Raw genomic sequence first — 18,122 nt, 5'->3', positions numbered from 1 at the left:
TAGAGGTCTTCTTCTTGGACTCTTCTCACTGCTCCTTGGATTTCACTGGCTGGGAGGGCTTCACTGATTCAGTCTCTGGGACAGAGGAGGATTGTGAAGCCCTACGACCAGCTGTGGGCACTTCAGCCACCAGCGGGCGTCATCTTTCCCACTGGTGGAAACCTGGAAAGGGAGGGACCCAAGGGACCCCTTGCAAGTGAGGAGTCGAAGAAGTTGGACGCTTCTCTGGCTTAGAAGTGGGGACAGGTGTCCCCAATGGGTGGGGTGGGGGGGAGGGGGGAGGCAGGGGGGCGGGTTGTTGCTCCCACAGTAGGTGGCTCAGGAGCAACAGGGAGGGTAGTGCCTACCACAAGCAAGGTGACAGGTATAGTCTTCCACAGCTCTGAGAGATGACTGCTGTAGGTGGAGCTGATGTGGCTAATACAGTGGTAGCGGCGGCGTAAGAGGTCATACGAACCAGATGGAGGCGTTCAAATTTCCACTTAGCCTTAGTGTAGGTTAGTCAGTCCAGGATCATATATTCCATTATTTTCCGCTCTTTCTGTAAAATCCTGCAGTCTGGCGAGCAAGGTGAATGATGTTCTCTGCAGTCGACACAGATGGGAGGTGGGACACATGGAGAATTGGCATGTGATGGGCGTCCGCAGTCTCGACATGTGGGGCTCGAAGTACAGAGGAAAGACATAAGGCACTTTAAGCACCATATCAGGTGAGGGATATAGGGCTTGACATCATAGCAGTAGACCATCACCTTGACCTTCTCAGGCAATGTATGACCCTCGAAGGCCAAATGAAGGCACTGGTGGCAACCTGATTATCCCTCGGACCCCGAAGAATGCACCGGACGAAATGAACGCCTCGCAGCTCCAAATTGGCACGCAGCTCGTCATCAGACTGCAAAAGAAGGTTCCTGTGGAATATAATACCCTGGGCCATATTTAAACTCTTATGGGGTGTGATGGTAACAGAAACATACCCAAATTTGTCACAGGCGAGCAATGCTCGTGACTGGGCAGAGAATGCTGTTTTTATTAATACTGACCCAGAGCGCATTTTGGACAAGCCTTCCACATCCCCAAACTTGTCCTCTAATTGCTCGACAAAGAACTGAGGCTTCATCATCGTGAAAGACTACCCATCAGCTCTCGTACATACTAGGTACCAGGGCAAATTAGCTTTGCTGCCAACATTGGCCTTTCGTTCCTTCCATGGTGTGGCCAGGGAGGGGAACGATTTGGGGTCACATGTGTTTGCATTACATTGAGCCCTCAAACACTTAGAGACTGCTGGTGACTGGCCATCAGCTAGAGATGATGTACCATGCTTCATTGCATGTCATCTGCCCTGATGCCACCCACTCCGACCAAAGGGCCCTCCCCACGGGCGCCACCCAGCCACAGCAAGGGCCACCTGGCAGGATGGCCATTGCCAGGTGTCCCGATGCCCCAGGGAGATAGGCATCTACTCCTTGGCATACGTGGGCAGTTAATGGCGCAGGCATCAGCAGAGCCCCTGTCAGGGGGCTACAACCAACAGGGTACACGGTGGCCCCACCACAACGGACTGGTTACCACGTTGGATATCAGGCGCAAAGAAGTCCATGTTCGTTGCTGCCACAGAAAGCGACACTGCATAGTGCACGGTTTATCCTCGCCCAAGAGATGAAGAATGGGCGGGACTGCAATGGCATGAGAATCAGTTGCATTGTACACTGAAGACCATCACCCCAATAAAGCAGTGACTACACACACTACAAATTTATCTGACGATAATGCTGTGTCACATTGGCTGTGTTGAAGCGTTAGCAGAAACAAATTACTATAGATAGGTTCCTAGTAAAAAGGATTAATTATATATCATGAATAATGAAGTACATAATACTGTATGCATAATTTTGTTTGAATAATTGGCATGAATAAGATAAAACTTTTCATAATTTTTCTGTGTGGAACGCATCATATTTTACATTAATTTATATGGGATAAATTGTTTCAGTTATTAAGTGTTTTGCACTACAAATAAGATCTTGGAACAAATTATGCTCACTATGCAAGGTTCCACTGTAGTTATATAAGTAATCATTTTCTTATAGTTAACTAGTATTACCATACCTTATGTTACCTTTTCTTAATATATAAAGTAAAAACGTTACACCTACTAGGAAAGAGCGCAAAATGAATGTGGGACTCCATTTTCCCTTCCTTTGAATTCTTCTCAAGTATAAGTATGACAGGATCAGTTTTTCCAAAACTGCTTTCCAATACTACAAAATCCTCCACTGACATTTCCTCATTCAGATAACAAAGTTGTAATGAATAGGGACAAATAGTGATTAGTTTCTTTGTACTTGTCAATCCAACAATGTATCTGTAAAAAATGTGACATAACAATCAAATAAGAACTGTTAGCTTTTGAAGACAGCTATGCCTTAAGACTAACTTTTTACTATGGCACATCTATTGCTCTCAAACCAAATCATATACATATGTTCCACTGGTATGAGTACAACAGAGTACAAAATGCAAAGTGTTAATACATCCTACAATGGTGAAAACATTTTAACCTCTGTGAATGAACTTTTCAGCTCCCCACTACCTAGATTATACATTTTAAATTGGGTAATTCAACTTTCCATTAAATTTTTCCCTCGCTATTTTTATTTGTTTGTTATAAGATGATAGCACTCTAGTTACTACCATGACTGCATAGCATACATTTGAATAGGCAATGTTTTACAAAAGTTAAAACAGTCCTCAGACCTTTAGGTTGGTTTAAACATTGCACTGACTTCACTAAGCAGTGATGGGGTGGGAGGGGCAGGGGTGGGGGGGTGGGGGGGGGGGGGGGGGGGGGGAAGCAAGGAATTCAGTGTGAACGCATAACCATGGTGTAACTTAAACTTAGAACTTTTCATATATACAAACAACACCTACTTTAATATTTTTTTGAATCTTATATAATTAGCACTTCATATAACACAGGACACAAGAAAATTTAGTGCCAAATTGTACTGCATCAGATTGTATTCAATGTCATACATTAAGTGAGTAATTGAACCGACTTCCAAAGTGTTAACTTTTCCTGTTTTAGTCTTAACATTACAAAAGTACTTAATATAGCCTTATAATCTCTCAAACCTGGATTGTTGAAGCTGTTGAACTTTTATTATCTCTTCATCAACAGAAACAAAGTCGATAAGTTCATCATTTCTCCAGAGTTTGATTAATTCAGAAAATTGTAATATTTTTATTTCGTTATTGTCATTAAGTGTTGTTGCAGTAAACACCTGGAATCATGTAAGAAATGCATGTAAATGAAATAGCACAAACCTGTAAAAATGCTGAGGCTTGATACAACTGTAGCTATTTTAATATATGTATGTGTGTGTGTGATTTCAGAAGAAGGCCTTCTGGCCAAAAACTTACGTGTTTAGTTGGCTTTGTGCCTGTCTTCAACTCAACATCTACACTATATTGGTAAGTAGCAATCTATTCTTTTCATAACACTGTCATTATCCCATCCTGGATCTTTCACTGTTTGTTCTATCTTAAATATTAGTTACAGCACTTTGGAGTAGACAGAGGTTCGGAGCAGTCATTGGCAAAAGATTCTGGTTCAGTTGACCATTCGATCTCCAGAAGTGGACTGCCAAGGTGGAAGTGACCATGACAAAAAAGATGGAATAACCAGTGGAGGGATAAGATTCTGAGAGTTGGAGTATGAAATGTCACAAGTTTGAACATGGTAAAAATGCTAGAAAAACTGGAATGGCTCAATCTAGGTGTAGTGCGGGGTAAGATAATAAGGTTTTTTGGTCAGACTAACATAAGACAATATCCACAGGAGCATAAAATGGCATAAGAGAAGTAAGATTCATTATGGATAGGAAGGTGTGGCAGAAGGTGAGTTACCATGAACAGTTCAGTGATAGGGGTTGTTCCATCAGTTTCAACAGCAAACAAAATGTTGGCAATCACTGTTCTGATACACATTATGCTAATGTTACAAGCAGCAGCAGCGGCGGCGAGAACGAGAAAGAGAGAGAGAGAGAGAGAGAGAGAGAGAGAGAGAGAGAGAGAGAGAGAGAGAGAGAGAGAGAGGGGGAGAGAGAGAGAGAGAATGAGGGTACTGAACAGATAATTCAATATATAAAGAAAGGTCGATTCGGTTGTAGGGGAAGGAATACAAGAAAGGGTTACAGGATAATACGAGTTTGGCAGTAGGAATGAGAGAACAGAAAGACTGAGTTCTGTAGTAAGTTTCAGGTGGTAATGGTGAATATTCTGTTCGAGAATCGCTAGACGAGGTGGTATAAAGAGATAAATAGAAAAGATATGGAGATACAGGAAGGTTCCTGTTGGATTACACCCACGTCAAACATACATTCCAAAATCAGATATTGGATTGTAAGGCATACTCAGAATGAGATACGTACTTAGTTCATAATTTAGTTGTGATTAGGAGTAGACTGAAGTTCAAGAGAATAGTATGGAGGAATCAATGTGGAAGGAAGTAGGGTACAGAAGTACTGACGAATGGTGAGACGTGCGATAAAGAACATGAGAGTAGGCAGTTCAGTTGAAGAGGAGTGGATATCTCTAAAAAGGGCAATCACAGATGTTGAACAAACACTGGCATGAGGAAGTTAGCTGCGAAGAAACCTTGGGTAATGAAAGAAATACTTCAATTGATTGATGAAAGAAGGAAGTTCAGAAGTGTTCACGGAAAGACAAGAATACAACAATATAAACCAGGAGTGAAATAAATAGTAAGCACAGGGCAGCCAAGGTGAAATGGCTGCTGGAAAGATGTGAAGAATCAAAAAAGAAATTAAGACAAGGCGAAATGCCTGCAGGGAAGATGCGAAGGAATCGGAAAAAAATTATCATTGGGACGAATTACTCAGCATATAGAGACATCAAAACAACCTTAGGTGAAATTAAAAGCAAAGGTGGTACCATTAAGAGTGCAATGTGAATTCCACTATCAAACACAGAGGAAAAAGAGGATGGGTGGAAAGATTACACTGACTGAAAGAAATCACAGCATCAAAAAATAATTAATGTAGAGTACCGAAATTTTGGGAATACATTTATCTAGGTAACATATTTAAGTGATTAACATTTCAAGATCACAAGTTAATGTAAGCACGAGATAAGCCATTGCAAATGTGAAATTTGGTACGTTTATAACCAGGGTAACCGTCTGAATGTTGAATGCAAACATGCATGCATTGTGTTGTACAAGTATCGGGTTTTCAGTTTGTGGGATGGAGTTACATGCCTGTTGCACTCTGTCAGTCAATAAGGGGACTGTTCCTGCTGTTTGTGGATGAGGCTGGAGATAGATCTGGTGATCAAGCAGGCCAAGGTAACACGTCTACACCCTGTAGAGCATGTTGGTTTACAACAGCATATGTGGTCAAGCGTTATCCTGTTGCAAAACACACCCTGGAATGCTTTTCATCAATGGCAGCACAACAGATCAAATCACCAGACTGACCTACAAACCTTCAGTCAGGGTGTCTGCAATAACCACTAACATGATCCTGCTGTCATTCGAAATCACACCCCAGACCATAACTCTAGGTGGAGGTCCAGTGTATGTAGTTTGAAGATAGGTTGGTTGCAGGCCCTCAACTGACCTCCTGCTAACCAACACACTGCCATCACTGGCGCTGATGCAGAACAAGTGTCCATAAGAAAACCCAACAGATCTCCAGTGAGCTCTCGCTTGATACTAATGGAGTCACAAATGGTGGAGGTATAGGGTCAGTGGAATGCACACTACATGGCATCTGGCTGAGAACTGTCATTGAAACAACTGACTTAACAGTTTGTTGTATGCCCGTGGTGTCAACTGCTGCTTTAATTGCTGCTGCAGATGCTGTATGATGTGCCACAGCCAAACACAATGGTCATCCCTAATAGTAGTCCAGCGATTGGCGTGAAATTTGAATAAACTTAATTTTCAGATTTAGAAACATGCTTACCAGCTTTCATTTATGTCACACAAGTGCTTCTTCATGTTGTGATCTCTCTTCCCCCCTCCCAACATTGTGTGAGGGGGAAGGACTTTGCCTGATGACATGACAGAAGAAGAAATTTGAGTCGATATTAATGATATAGGAGGTTCAGTAATAGACTCAGAATTTAAGAGCTCTGGAAGGTTTGAGATCAAATAAGGCAGAAGGGGTACATAGCATCCAACATTAGAATTTCTAAAATCAGTGTAGGAACTGGCAATCAAATGACTATTCAAGTTGATGTGTAGAATCAATGAGAATGGCAACATACCACCAGACTTTCAGAAAATTTTCATCCACACAATGCCAAAAATAACAAGAGCAGACAAGTGCAAAGACTATCGCACAATCAGCGTAACAGCTCATGCATCCTAGCCGCTGACAAGAATAATACAGAGATGAATGGAAAAGAAAGTTTGGAATCAGTCAGGTGACAATTAGTTTAGCTTTAGGAAAAATAAAGGCACCAGAGAGGCTGACTTTGCACTTGATAACAGGAGCAAGATCGAAGAAAAATCAAGACATGCTTATAGGATTCGTCTAAGTAGATAAAGCACTTGACAATGTAAAATGGAGCAAGATGTTTGAAATTCTGAGAAAATACAAGTAATCTGTAGTGAAAGATGATTAATATACAATGTGCACAGTAAGCAAGAAGAGAGAATAAGACTGGAAGCCAAAAACGAAGTGCTAAGCTTAAAAATCGTGTAAGACAGGGATGTAGTCATTCACCACTACTAATGAATCAGAGCATCGAAGAACCATTGATTGAAATAAAAGAGAGGTTCAAGAGTTGGATCAAAATTTGAGGTGAAGGGACATCAATGATAAGATTCAATGATTATATTGCAATCCTCAGTGAATGAAAAGAATTAAAGAGTCTGCTGAATGGAATGAACAGCCTAATAAGTACAGAATCACAATTGAGTGTAAACCAGAAAAAGATAAAGGTAATGAGATGGAGCAGAGGTGAGAATAGTGAGGAACTTTACATCAAAATCTGTTATCACGAAGTAGATGAAGTTAAGGAATTCTGCTACCTTGGAAGCAAAATAATCCGTGACTGATGAAGCAAGGAGTATGTGAAAAGTTGACTAGCACAGGCGGCAAGGAGGACATAAAAACGTCGACCAGCATAGGCAAAGAAGGCATTCCTGGCAAGATAAGTCTGCTGTTATCAAACATAGGCCTTAATTTGTGGAAGAAATTTCTGAGAATATATGTTTGGAGCACTGCATTGGATGGTAGTGAATAATGAAAACCTGAACTGAAGATAACTGAAGCATTTGAGATAAGAAGAATGTTGAAAATCATATGGATTTAGGAGGTTACCTGCAGAATCGGCAAAGAGAGAGAGAGAGAGAGAGAGAGAGAGAGAGAAAGAGAGAGAGAGAGAGCGAGAGAGAGAGCGAGAGCGAGAGCGAGAGCGAGAGCGAGCAACTTCTCTTACAGTAATTCAATGATTTTCAAAAACAATTTTCTTCAAAGCTTTAATGTTATCATCTGTTGTTGATGTGCTGGAGCATCCAGTGCGAGGTTCATCATTAGCATCTTCTCAGCCATCTTTGAAGATGTTGTACCACTTGTAAACCTCTCTCTCTCTCTCTCTCTCTCTCTCTCTCTCTCTCTCAGAGCAGTCTCACCGTTGCAAAATTTGATGCAAATTCTTTGCTCCATTTTTATAACACCACAGGCCAACTAAAGATTTTTTTAAAAAAACTTTAGCTGATCTTTATAGATTTTTATGAGCTGAATCCAAATCTAGCATTAGTTTCTTTGTATCACCCATAGTTTTTGAGCAATATGCTTTTTATTATATAGTATAAAAATCGTATGCTATACGGTAAACGGGGAAATTAATGAAACATTTTGTTACAACATAAGCATGGTTTGCATTTACAGTAAGCTACTTAAAACAATGATGTGTGTTAATAGAGGTTTCACTTGTCAGCTGGAATTGGTTTGTATTCTCTCTCTCTTTTTTCTTTGAAGCTTCTTGTGTGGCTTTTTCTACAATGAGATGCTTGCTGAACTTCTCGGTGAAGTGACCAACAGTAGTCCCCCATCATGTTGGTGTTCCAGCAGCCCTGGTAACGTTTTTACATCACTTTAATGTTCTGGTGAAAACGCTCTCCTTGCTCCTCACTAACATCTCCCATATTGTCTGGGAAGTAATCATGGTGACTGTTCAAAAAGTGACCTTTCAGGCTCATCAAACATCCTACAGTTTTAAACTTTTTTAACATTGTAGCTATAATAGATACATATTCTGGGTCTTTTTCATATCCTAAGAACTTTGTAACAACTTGCTTCAATGATACCCATGCTTCTTTCTCATTTAAGGTCATTGTGGATTCAGAGTTAGCATCAAACAGCAATTTTCTAAAGTCAGGTCCAACAAAGATGCCTTCTTTCAGTTTAGCTTCTGAAAGGTGTGGAAACATTTGGCAGAGATACCGTACTTAAAACATGGTCCATCTTTAGGCAAAGCCTTTACAAACGGTTTCATTAGGCCTAACTTTATATGTAGAGGTAGTAGGAGTACGTTTTTCTGATCTACAAGGTTTTTGCGAAGAATGTTCTTCTCACCAGGTTTTAAGGACTCCCTCACAGGCCAATTCTTTCTGCACCAGTGTTGATCCCTAGCCCTACAGTCCCATTCACAAAAGAAACATGGAAATTTGGTAAAGCCACCTTGCTGAACAAGGAGCATGCATGTTACTTTTATATCACCACATATCATCTAACCATGAGCAGAAAAGCCTATTTTATTTAGCACTATTTCTAGGTTTTCATAGCTTTCTTTCATACGTATAGAATGTCCAACAGGTATAGGTGCATACATGTTACCATTGTGCAATAAAACAACCTTTAAACTAGTTTTGGATGAGTCAATAAACAGCCTCCAGTCTTTCGTATTGTATTCAATACCAAACTCATTCATCAGACCACAAATGTCTGAGCAGTACACTAAATCACCTTCTAGTTGAAAAAACTTGGAAAATTGCTGCTCTCTCTCTCTTTCTATACATGTATATGCTGGTGCCAACTGCCAATAAGTTCTTTTCTTTTAATGTAGAGCCAAGCAATTCAGTTTTTTCTTTCGTTAAGCCCAGATCCCTAACCAAATCGTTAAGGTCGGTCTGCGTAAACACCTTGGGCTCTAGACTTTCTGTATTACAATGGACTTCATCATCATCTGGTTCATCTAAATCAGATTGTATATAAGAAAATACTTTTGTTGGAATAGAATTTAAATCTGGTGGTTAAGGAACCGGCAAATCTACACCATGCCCTACTGGTCAGATGGCGGACGGAAGGTTAGTGTAGCTTATCATCATCTTGTTTCTCGAATTATGACCAGTAATATCAACACTGCAAAAGTAGCAATCATCGGAATGATTTCTTGGCTCCCTCCATATCATAGGAACAGCTCTTTTTCTCCTTTTTGGACCATTTTCTCAGATCTTCAACACACACATAACATACCTTATGTGGTGCCGAAGATTTATCTTTATCACCAAGTTTAGAGCCAAAGTATGATAGATAAACCTTTTTCACAAATTTTGTAATGTTTCTTTGGTTTTTTTATCACAAATTCACCACAAATACAACAAAAACAGCCAGCAGAGTTTTCACAATCACAATTAGACACAATACTGAGCCCACGTATAGGAAATGGGAAAGTGAAGTTGGGTTGACAGTAAACAAAACACCATCTGTTAAGAAAAAAATAGAATCGACCTTTTTTGCCACCAAATGTTTTCAGCAGTGCTACCGTCATCTACATTCATTACACCTACTTTTTAAATTATTTTAACTATATAAAAGCTGTTAAATTCTTTTAAAAAATCGGTTAATTTAATAAATTTAATGGTAAAATGTGAAGAAATGGTGGGTGATCCAGTTTTTTATGTATCATATTTGGATTTCCCACCCTAAAAACCATACAAATAAGGTATTTTCAGCAAAAAAGTTTTGCCATCATTGGCCTGTGTAATCTAAAATCACCAAGCACACTAAAAGACGTCTAACTTCTCTGTCAAAAATAAACTCTGTACACTTGAAACTGCGAACATATGTTCAAGACGTGTGTACCGACATAACAAAAAAAAATATCTACATAATCAAATTGAAAGTCAACATACTTGTTGAACAGCCCTCGTATATGGCTGAGAATCCTACCTATCTGTTGGGAATAAGTTTTTAATACTCTGTTGGAAATGCCATCAATTCAATGCGAGCTTTTACTTTTGAGTGAATTTATTATTTTCCTAATTTCAGTACGAGACATGGATTGAATTTCAAATTGATCAGATTGCATAGGTATTGCCTCTTTCATATACTACTTTGCATTTTCTAACGAATATGCTGGATCCTATTTTCTCTACAACACTTAAAAAATTATTATTGAAATGCTTTCTACTTGTGACTTTTTGTTAACAAACTTTTCATTGAGTTTGATAGAATACAGTCTTCCTGTGATCTTAGTTGTCCTGTTTTCCATTTAACAATATACCTAATTGTTTCAATTTTATTATCAGAGGTGCTAATCTCAGACATAATGCACATACTTCTGGACTTTTTAATAACTTTTCTTAATACAGTGCAGAAATTTTTATAATGTTTTACTGCTTGTAGATCATTATTCCTCCTAGCTGTGAGATACATTTCACTTTTCTGTTTACAAGATATTTTATTCCTGTAGTAAGGCATGGCTTTTTAGATGGTTTCTTACAATTACATTTCACTGTTTTCATAGGAAAGCTATTTTCAAATTACTCGCAGAGGTATCATGAAATAGGTTAAATTTTAAATTAGCATCACATTCCCTGTACACCTCAACCCAGTCTAAAAGCTGCAAGCTTCCCCTAAAATTTGCAACTGTTAAATTGTTAATTAAACGCATTATTTTGGAGGATTGTTTTTATTACTGTATGGAGCTATGGCATATACTGTACTAGCAGTGGATCATCATCATCAGACAGACCATTCTTAACAAAAAAAAGTTATTATTTTATCAAATTTATCTTGGTCTATAAATACACTATATCAATGTGCTGCTTTCCTGTACCACCCGAGTAGGAAAATCAATAACTGACGTCAAATTGAAAGAAGTCAGTAACACTTCAAGGTCAAGCTTTCTATCTGACTCTTTCAGGAAATCTACATTGACTTCCTGACAATAAATAATTTCCTTCCCTCTGTCTGACAGATAGCACAAGGATCCAAGTTCTTCAAAAATAGCTGAAAATTTCTCAATGGAGACCTACACAGAGTTATTAGTACCATTATTTAACTTAAGCTCACACGCACATGCTTCTATATATTGCTTCACACACAATTTTTTAGTTTCCAAACTTTTCAAACTATGATAAATTTTAACATATATGGCAACTCCTCCTCTATCATAGTGTCACTGCTCGCATGTGTTGAAAGCCTACATTTGCCTTTTCCATATCTGTCACTATATCAAGTTCAGACACGCATAGTATATCTATTCTGCTTTCAGTTTCTAAATCTTCTAAACAAACAAGAAGCTCATCTGCATCTACATGATTACTCCACTATTCACAATAAAGTTCCTACCAGAGGGTTCAATAAACCACCTTCAAGCTGTCTCTCTAGCATTCCACTCTGGAATGGAGTGCAGGAAAAATGAGCAATTAAATTTTTCAGGGCGAGCCATGATTTCTCTTATTTTATCGCAATGATCATTTCTCCCTATGTAGGAGGGGTGCCTACAGAATGTTTTCGCAATCTGAGTAGAAAACTAGTGATTGAAATTTCATGGGACGATCCCGTCGCAACGAAAAACACCTTTGTTTTAATGATTGCCACTCCAATTCACTTATCATGTCTGTGGCACCATCTCCCCTATTTCACAATAATACAAAATGAGCTGCCCTTCTTTGTACTTTTCAAAGTCATCCATCAGTCCCACCTGATGTGGATCCCATACCGCAAAACAATACTCCAGAATAGGGTGGACAAGTGTGGTGTAAGCAGTCTCTTTAGCAGACCTGTTGCAGCTTCTAAGTGTTCTGCCCATGAATCACAGTCTTTGGTTTACTCAACCCACAACGTTATCTATGCGATCATCCCAATTTAGGTTATTTGTAACTGTAATCCCTAAGTATTAAGTTGAATTTACAGCTTCAGATTTGTGTGACTTATCGCATAATCGTAATTTAGCGGATTTCTTTTAGTACTCATGTGAATAACTTCACACTTTTTTTTATTCAAGGTCAATTGCCACTTTTCGTGCCATACCAATATCTTATCTAAATCATTTTGCAATTTGGTTTTTGGTCATCTGATGACTTTACAAGATGGTAAATGACAGCATCATCTGCAAACCATCTATGAGGCCTACTCAGATTGTCTCCTGTGTCGTTAATATAGATCAGGAGTAATAGAAGACCTATAACACTTCCTTGGGGAATGCCGGATATTACTTCTGTTTCACTTGATGACTTCCCATCGATTACTACGAGCTGTGATCTTCCTGACAGGAAGTCACGAATCCAGTCGCACAACTGAGGCGATACTCCATAGGCACGCAGTTTGGTTAGAAGACGCTTGTCAGAAACAGTGTCGAAAGCCTTCTGGAAATCTAAAAATATGGAATCAATTTGACATCCCCTGTCAATAGCACTCATTACTTCACGAGTATAAAGATCTAGTTGGGTTTCGCAAGAAAGATATTTTCTGAATACATACTGACTACGTGTCAATAAATCGTTTTCTTCGAGGTATTTCATAATGTTCGAATAGAGTATACATTCCAAAACCCTACTGCAAATTGACATTAGTGATATGGGCCTGTAATTCAGCTGATTACTCCTACTTCCCTTTTTGTGTATTGGTATGACTTGAGCAATCTTCCAGTCTTTAGGTAGGGATCTTTCTGTGAGCGAGCAGTTGTATATAATTGCTAAATATGGAACTATTGTATTAGCATGCTCTGAAAGGAACCTGACTGGTATACAATCTGTACTGGAGGCCTTACATTTATCAAGTGATTTAAGCTGCTTTGGTATTCTGAGGATATGTACTTCTAAGTTTCTCGTCTTGGCAGTTGTTCTTGATTGGAATTCTGGAATATTTATTTCATCTTCTTTGGTGAAGGAGTTTCGGAAAACCGTGTTTAATAACTCTGCTTTAGTGGCACTGTCATCAATGACTTCACCATTGTTACCGCACAGTGAAGGTATTGATTGCATCTTGCCACTGGTGTGCTTTATGTATGACCAGAATCTCTCTGGATTTTCTCCCAGATTCCAAGACAGAGTTTTGTTGTGGAAATTATTGTAAGCATCTTGCATTGAAGTACGCACTATACATCGAACTTCTGCAAAACTTTGCCAGTCTTTGGGATTTTGCGTTCTTTTAAATTTGGCATGCTTTTTTGCTGTTTCTGCAGCAGCAATCTGACCCGTTTTGTATACCATGGGGGATCAGTACCATCACTTATTCATTTATTTGGTATGTATCTATCAATTGCTGTCGATACTCTCTCTTTGAAATCATTCCACAACTTTTCTTCACTTACATGATCAGATCGGAAGGAGTGAAGACTGTCTCTTAAAAAGACGTTAAGAGCATTTTTATCAGCTTCTTTAAATAGATATACCTTGCATTCCTTTTTGATGGTTGTAGGTTTTATGTTATTCTACAGCAACTGCCTTGTGGTCACTATATCCCTGTATTTGTCACAGTACATCACTATTTGTCCAGGATTATTTGTTCCTAAGATGTCAAGTATACTTTTGCAACCATTTACGCTTCGAGTGGGCTCATGAACAAATTGTTCAAAATAATTTACTGAGTACGCATTCAGTACAATTTCAGATGACGCCTTATGCCTGCCACTGGCTTTAAGATGTATAATTTTTCCAGCATATCAAAGGTAGATTGAAGTCACCACTGACTATAATTGTATGAGTTGGATGCCTATTTGAAATTAGACTGAAGTTTTCTTTGAACTGTTCAGCAACTATATCTTCAGAGTCGGGGAGTCGGTAAAACAATCCAATTAATAGTTTAGTGTGATTGTCAAGTATAACATCTACCCATACTATTTCACAGGAACTATCTACATCAATTTCACTACAAGGCAAACTACTTCTGGCAGCAATAAATACTCTACCACCAACTGCATTTAATCTATCCTTTTTGAGTACTGTTAGATCATTTGAAAACATTTCAGCTGAACTTATTTCCGACTTTAGCCCGCTTTCTGTACCTATAACTATTTGAGCTTCAGTGCTTTCTATTCGGGCTTGGAGCTCTGGTTCTTTTCCCAACACAGCTACAACAATTTACAACTACAACACCGATCGTTTCTACAACTAACTTACTGTGTTTTACCTGCCCCCTTTTAGATGGATGCCCTTTCTGTGGTTCCCTGAGACCCTCTAACCTAAAAAAACCGCCCTGTCCCTTCCACACCCTGCTACCCATGTAGCCGCCTCCTGTGTATAGTGGGACTCCTGACCTATAAAGCAGAACCCAAAATCCCACGACCCAATGGCGTCAGTCAAGGAATCTGCAGCCTACATAGTCACAGAACTGCCTGAGCCTCTGATTCAGACCCTCCACTCGGCTCTGCACCAAAGGAACATAGTCGTTTCTATCGACGATGCTACAGATGGTGAGCTCTGCCTTAATCTCCGAAGCACGACTGGCGGTCTTTACCATTTCCGCTAGCTGCCTGAAACCAGAGAGAATCTCCTCCGATCCAAAGCGACACACATCACTGGTACCAACATGAGTCGCCACCTGCAGTTGGCTGCACCCTGTACTCTTCATGGCATCCAAAGCACCCTTTCCACATCCGGAATGACTCTCCCCCCCCCCCCCCCCTCCGGTATGCACGCTGACTGCACACTTGCTTCCTTCCCCTCCTTGGCAACTGTGTTCCTAAGGGGCCTCATTACACGCCTAACGTTGGAGTTCACAACTACCAGCAAACTGACCCTCAGTGAATGCCAAGACCTTGTGGGCCGAGAAGCTTCCTCTGGAAAAGGGTGAATGACTGCATCCAGCTCAGAGACAGCATCAGCCACAGGCCACAGGTAACGCCCAAAACCTGTTTGGCAAACAAACTGGGGAAGCCCTACGATCAGCCCCTTGTAAAGTTTTTCACTGCCTGCCAGACTTTGGAATGATCACCCACTCGACCACAGGTGAGGGATCAACCTCAGTGCAGGCAGTACCTGGGGTGGCCACAGCAGTGTAGCGATCAGGGACATTTGGGACATGCTCGACATCCCTAGCATCCCCATGTCCGATCCCCCACAGTGATTCCCCTTGGCAGCAGCCTCAAGCTGTGTGACTGAAGCCAACACAGCCTGGAGCTGTGAGCGAAGGGTCACCAACTCAGCTCACATCTGTACACAGAGATCACAGTTCATATCCATTACTGCAGTTTTCCTGTTTGAAGCTCGTAAAAATATTTAACAAACGAACATTGTACTCGCCTTATTAGTGGCAGGAACCCAAGGTGCTCTGTCTCTGACAGTCTACCTGACACTATTTTTTAATCTCTTTATCTTCTGATGCAATATACTAACATTATTTTTCACTGTACGTTTTGAGAGTCTTGTGATATTTTAACATCTTTTGTACCTGCCTGCCTGCCTGAGCTTCTCATTAAGCTTAACTTCATTCAATGTTGAATCATGGGACACTGATCTTAGCCTAAAGAAGAGGTACCCCCGTGAGTTTCAGTGCCCCCCTTAAATATTTTGCTTTCATCCCAGCCAATTTACCTTCCCCTTTCCTATTGAGATGCAGGCCATGTCTTGTGAAGTTCCACCTACCAATACCACCAACAGGAGCCAAACATACGCCTGAAAAAGTAGCCGCCTGAAGCACCTGATCTAGCCCTTATGTGCCCTCGTCACAGAGCTGTTCAGTTGGGGTTGATCAAACCAGGATGACAGCAGGAACCAATCCAACATTTGTATGATTTGTTGCAGATGTTATTTTTACTAGGTCACTCTCAATATTGTAGCCCTGATCTCTGTCAATACTGTTTCTCACTTCACCCACTATCACAACATGATCCTGCTTTGTAAAACCCTTGCACACTGATCCTACATTCTCCATCATTTGGTTGAGACGGTGCACTGGCCTTGAAAAAAATTTGTGGCCTGGTGCCGGTCACCCAATTTTTTAAGCAAGATATGACCCACACCTCTTCCATTGCTAGTACATAACAACAGAACTTTCCTCCTACTTTTTACTTTTTTTGACACAGTTTGTTCCCTGGTAAAAGTCTGTTGAGTACGAACTACACTTCCATCTACCTGAGCCTCCCCCCTAGTTAACTGAGGCAACAAGGCAAATATATTACTTGCGCCTATGATGAAACTGTCAGATACTGTTCACTTTCTGTGACCGCTGTTCCTTGCTACCGCTTCCCACCTGTTTTCACCCTACTCCCCCCTTAACCTCAGAAGTTTCTACCTAGTACTATCGAGTTCAACCGTAAGAGCTCTAACCTTCCCTTCCTGTTCATTAATTTTCCTATTCCTTGAACATACTCTGTAATACCTGCAATACCATCAAAGAAACCCATTTGCTTCCCCACTTCCCATGCCAATGTAACCGTCTGTCACAACAGTTGCATAGAACCCCAGAGCTAACTTTCCTACAGCAGCTCAAGCACATCTCGCTTATTTTGCGACAATCTTGTTGTGCCTATCTGTGACTCACTATCTCTGCTATATGGTGAGTAGCAACTACCCTTTTCATAATATTGTTACAATCCATCCTGGATTTTCCATTATAATAATTAACCCTTAGACTGCTGAAGGCGCGCCACCTGCTTGGCACATTGAGGCGCCGCAGCCTGCGGCGTAATCCGTCTACCTGCGCTGCGTGCCTGTCTCTCGGAGCCACCACCGGGACCGGAACGGCCCGCACTGCTCAGCCCGCGCCTGTGCTGAATATTTCTCGGCTGAATACGACTCGCACAGAGCCAGCGTGAATTTTTTGCGACTTTGAGCTGTAATATCTCAGGCAATAGTTTTTGTAAAGAAATAAAATTTGGCCATCTTGTACAACTTTATGCGTTCTCTTACGAATAATAATGAAAAGGATTTTACGAACCATATTGAGTCGGAAAGTTGTAGGTAAATCAGCCAAAAAAAATAGGCGCCCGAAAAAATTTCAAAGTTTGGCTTCTTGCATCTCCTGAACTAATGCTATGACGAACCTGAAACTTGGCATGTAGTAACCTGACAACATAAGGTTCTTAAATATAAAGTTTCATTTCCATAGCACTTTTCAATACTGAATGAATAAAGCACAAAATTGAAGATTTTGCTAAAAAACTATGCTCCATAAAGCATACCCAGCTGTACAACTGGAATGAAAGTTGAGCGCAAAAATCAAGCCTGAAAACAATGTAAACTTTGGGTTAGTATATCTAAAGTGTGAACACATCATGAAAATGAATTTTAGAGTGCAACAGATTGACTGCACAATGATAAGGAATAAAAATTTTTTGCCCCTACTATTTTCCAATAATCTACAAATTAGTCGAAACGATGCCTATCTTTATGAAAAGATGAAAGCAGGGTGTATTTGATACTTCTTTTTCACATACCATTTTCTATCAATGCTTCAAAGCCAGTCTCATTTGAACAACAAATTTTAAGCCCCCCACCCTCCCCAGAACAATGAGTTTAATTTTCAAAATTGGCTAACAACAGAGGCAAAGTAGCAATAAAAATCACACTGAGGAAACAGTTGTAACTTTGGCATGTTGTTTCTCGTTGATCAAAGGCATTTAATTCAGTTATGGAAAACATGTTTTGTACAAGTAGACCGAGTGTAATCTACATTTGTACCACTAAGGATAAAAGAATATAACTGTCCATGTAACGTGTTAATAATTTAAATGTGTCATGTTGGTGTTGTTGTTGTTGTCTTCAGTCCTGAGACTGGTTTGATGCAGCTCTCCACGCTACTCTATCCTGTGCAAGCTTCTTCAACTCCCAGTACTTACTGCAACCTACATCCTTCTGAATCTGCTTAGTGTATTCATCTCTTGGTCTCCCTCTACGATTTTTACCCTCCACGC

The 18,122-nt window shown here is 40.2% G+C and overlaps 1 protein-coding gene across 1 annotated transcript in view; it reads right to left on the bottom strand.

Moving 5' to 3' along the window:
* The window catches only part of LOC124596129, a 262,465-nt gene that overhangs the window by 199,187 nt on the left and 45,156 nt on the right, over positions 1 to 18,122 (bottom strand). The window contains exons 5-6 of the mRNA XM_047135149.1: positions 3,138 to 3,286; positions 2,159 to 2,367 (exon numbers count right to left, since the gene is read on the bottom strand). Coding sequence (XP_046991105.1) covers positions 2,159 to 2,367; positions 3,138 to 3,286 — 358 coding nt within the window. The remainder of the gene's footprint in view (positions 1 to 2,158; positions 2,368 to 3,137; positions 3,287 to 18,122) is intronic.

This window comes from Schistocerca americana, chromosome 2 (genome assembly GCF_021461395.2).
Source record: "Schistocerca americana isolate TAMUIC-IGC-003095 chromosome 2, iqSchAmer2.1, whole genome shotgun sequence".
In the NCBI taxonomy this organism is placed as follows: Eukaryota; Metazoa; Arthropoda; class Insecta; order Orthoptera; family Acrididae; genus Schistocerca; species Schistocerca americana.
The sequence above is the reverse complement of the archived record's forward strand: the minus strand, read 5'-3'. Positions and strand labels throughout refer to the sequence as shown.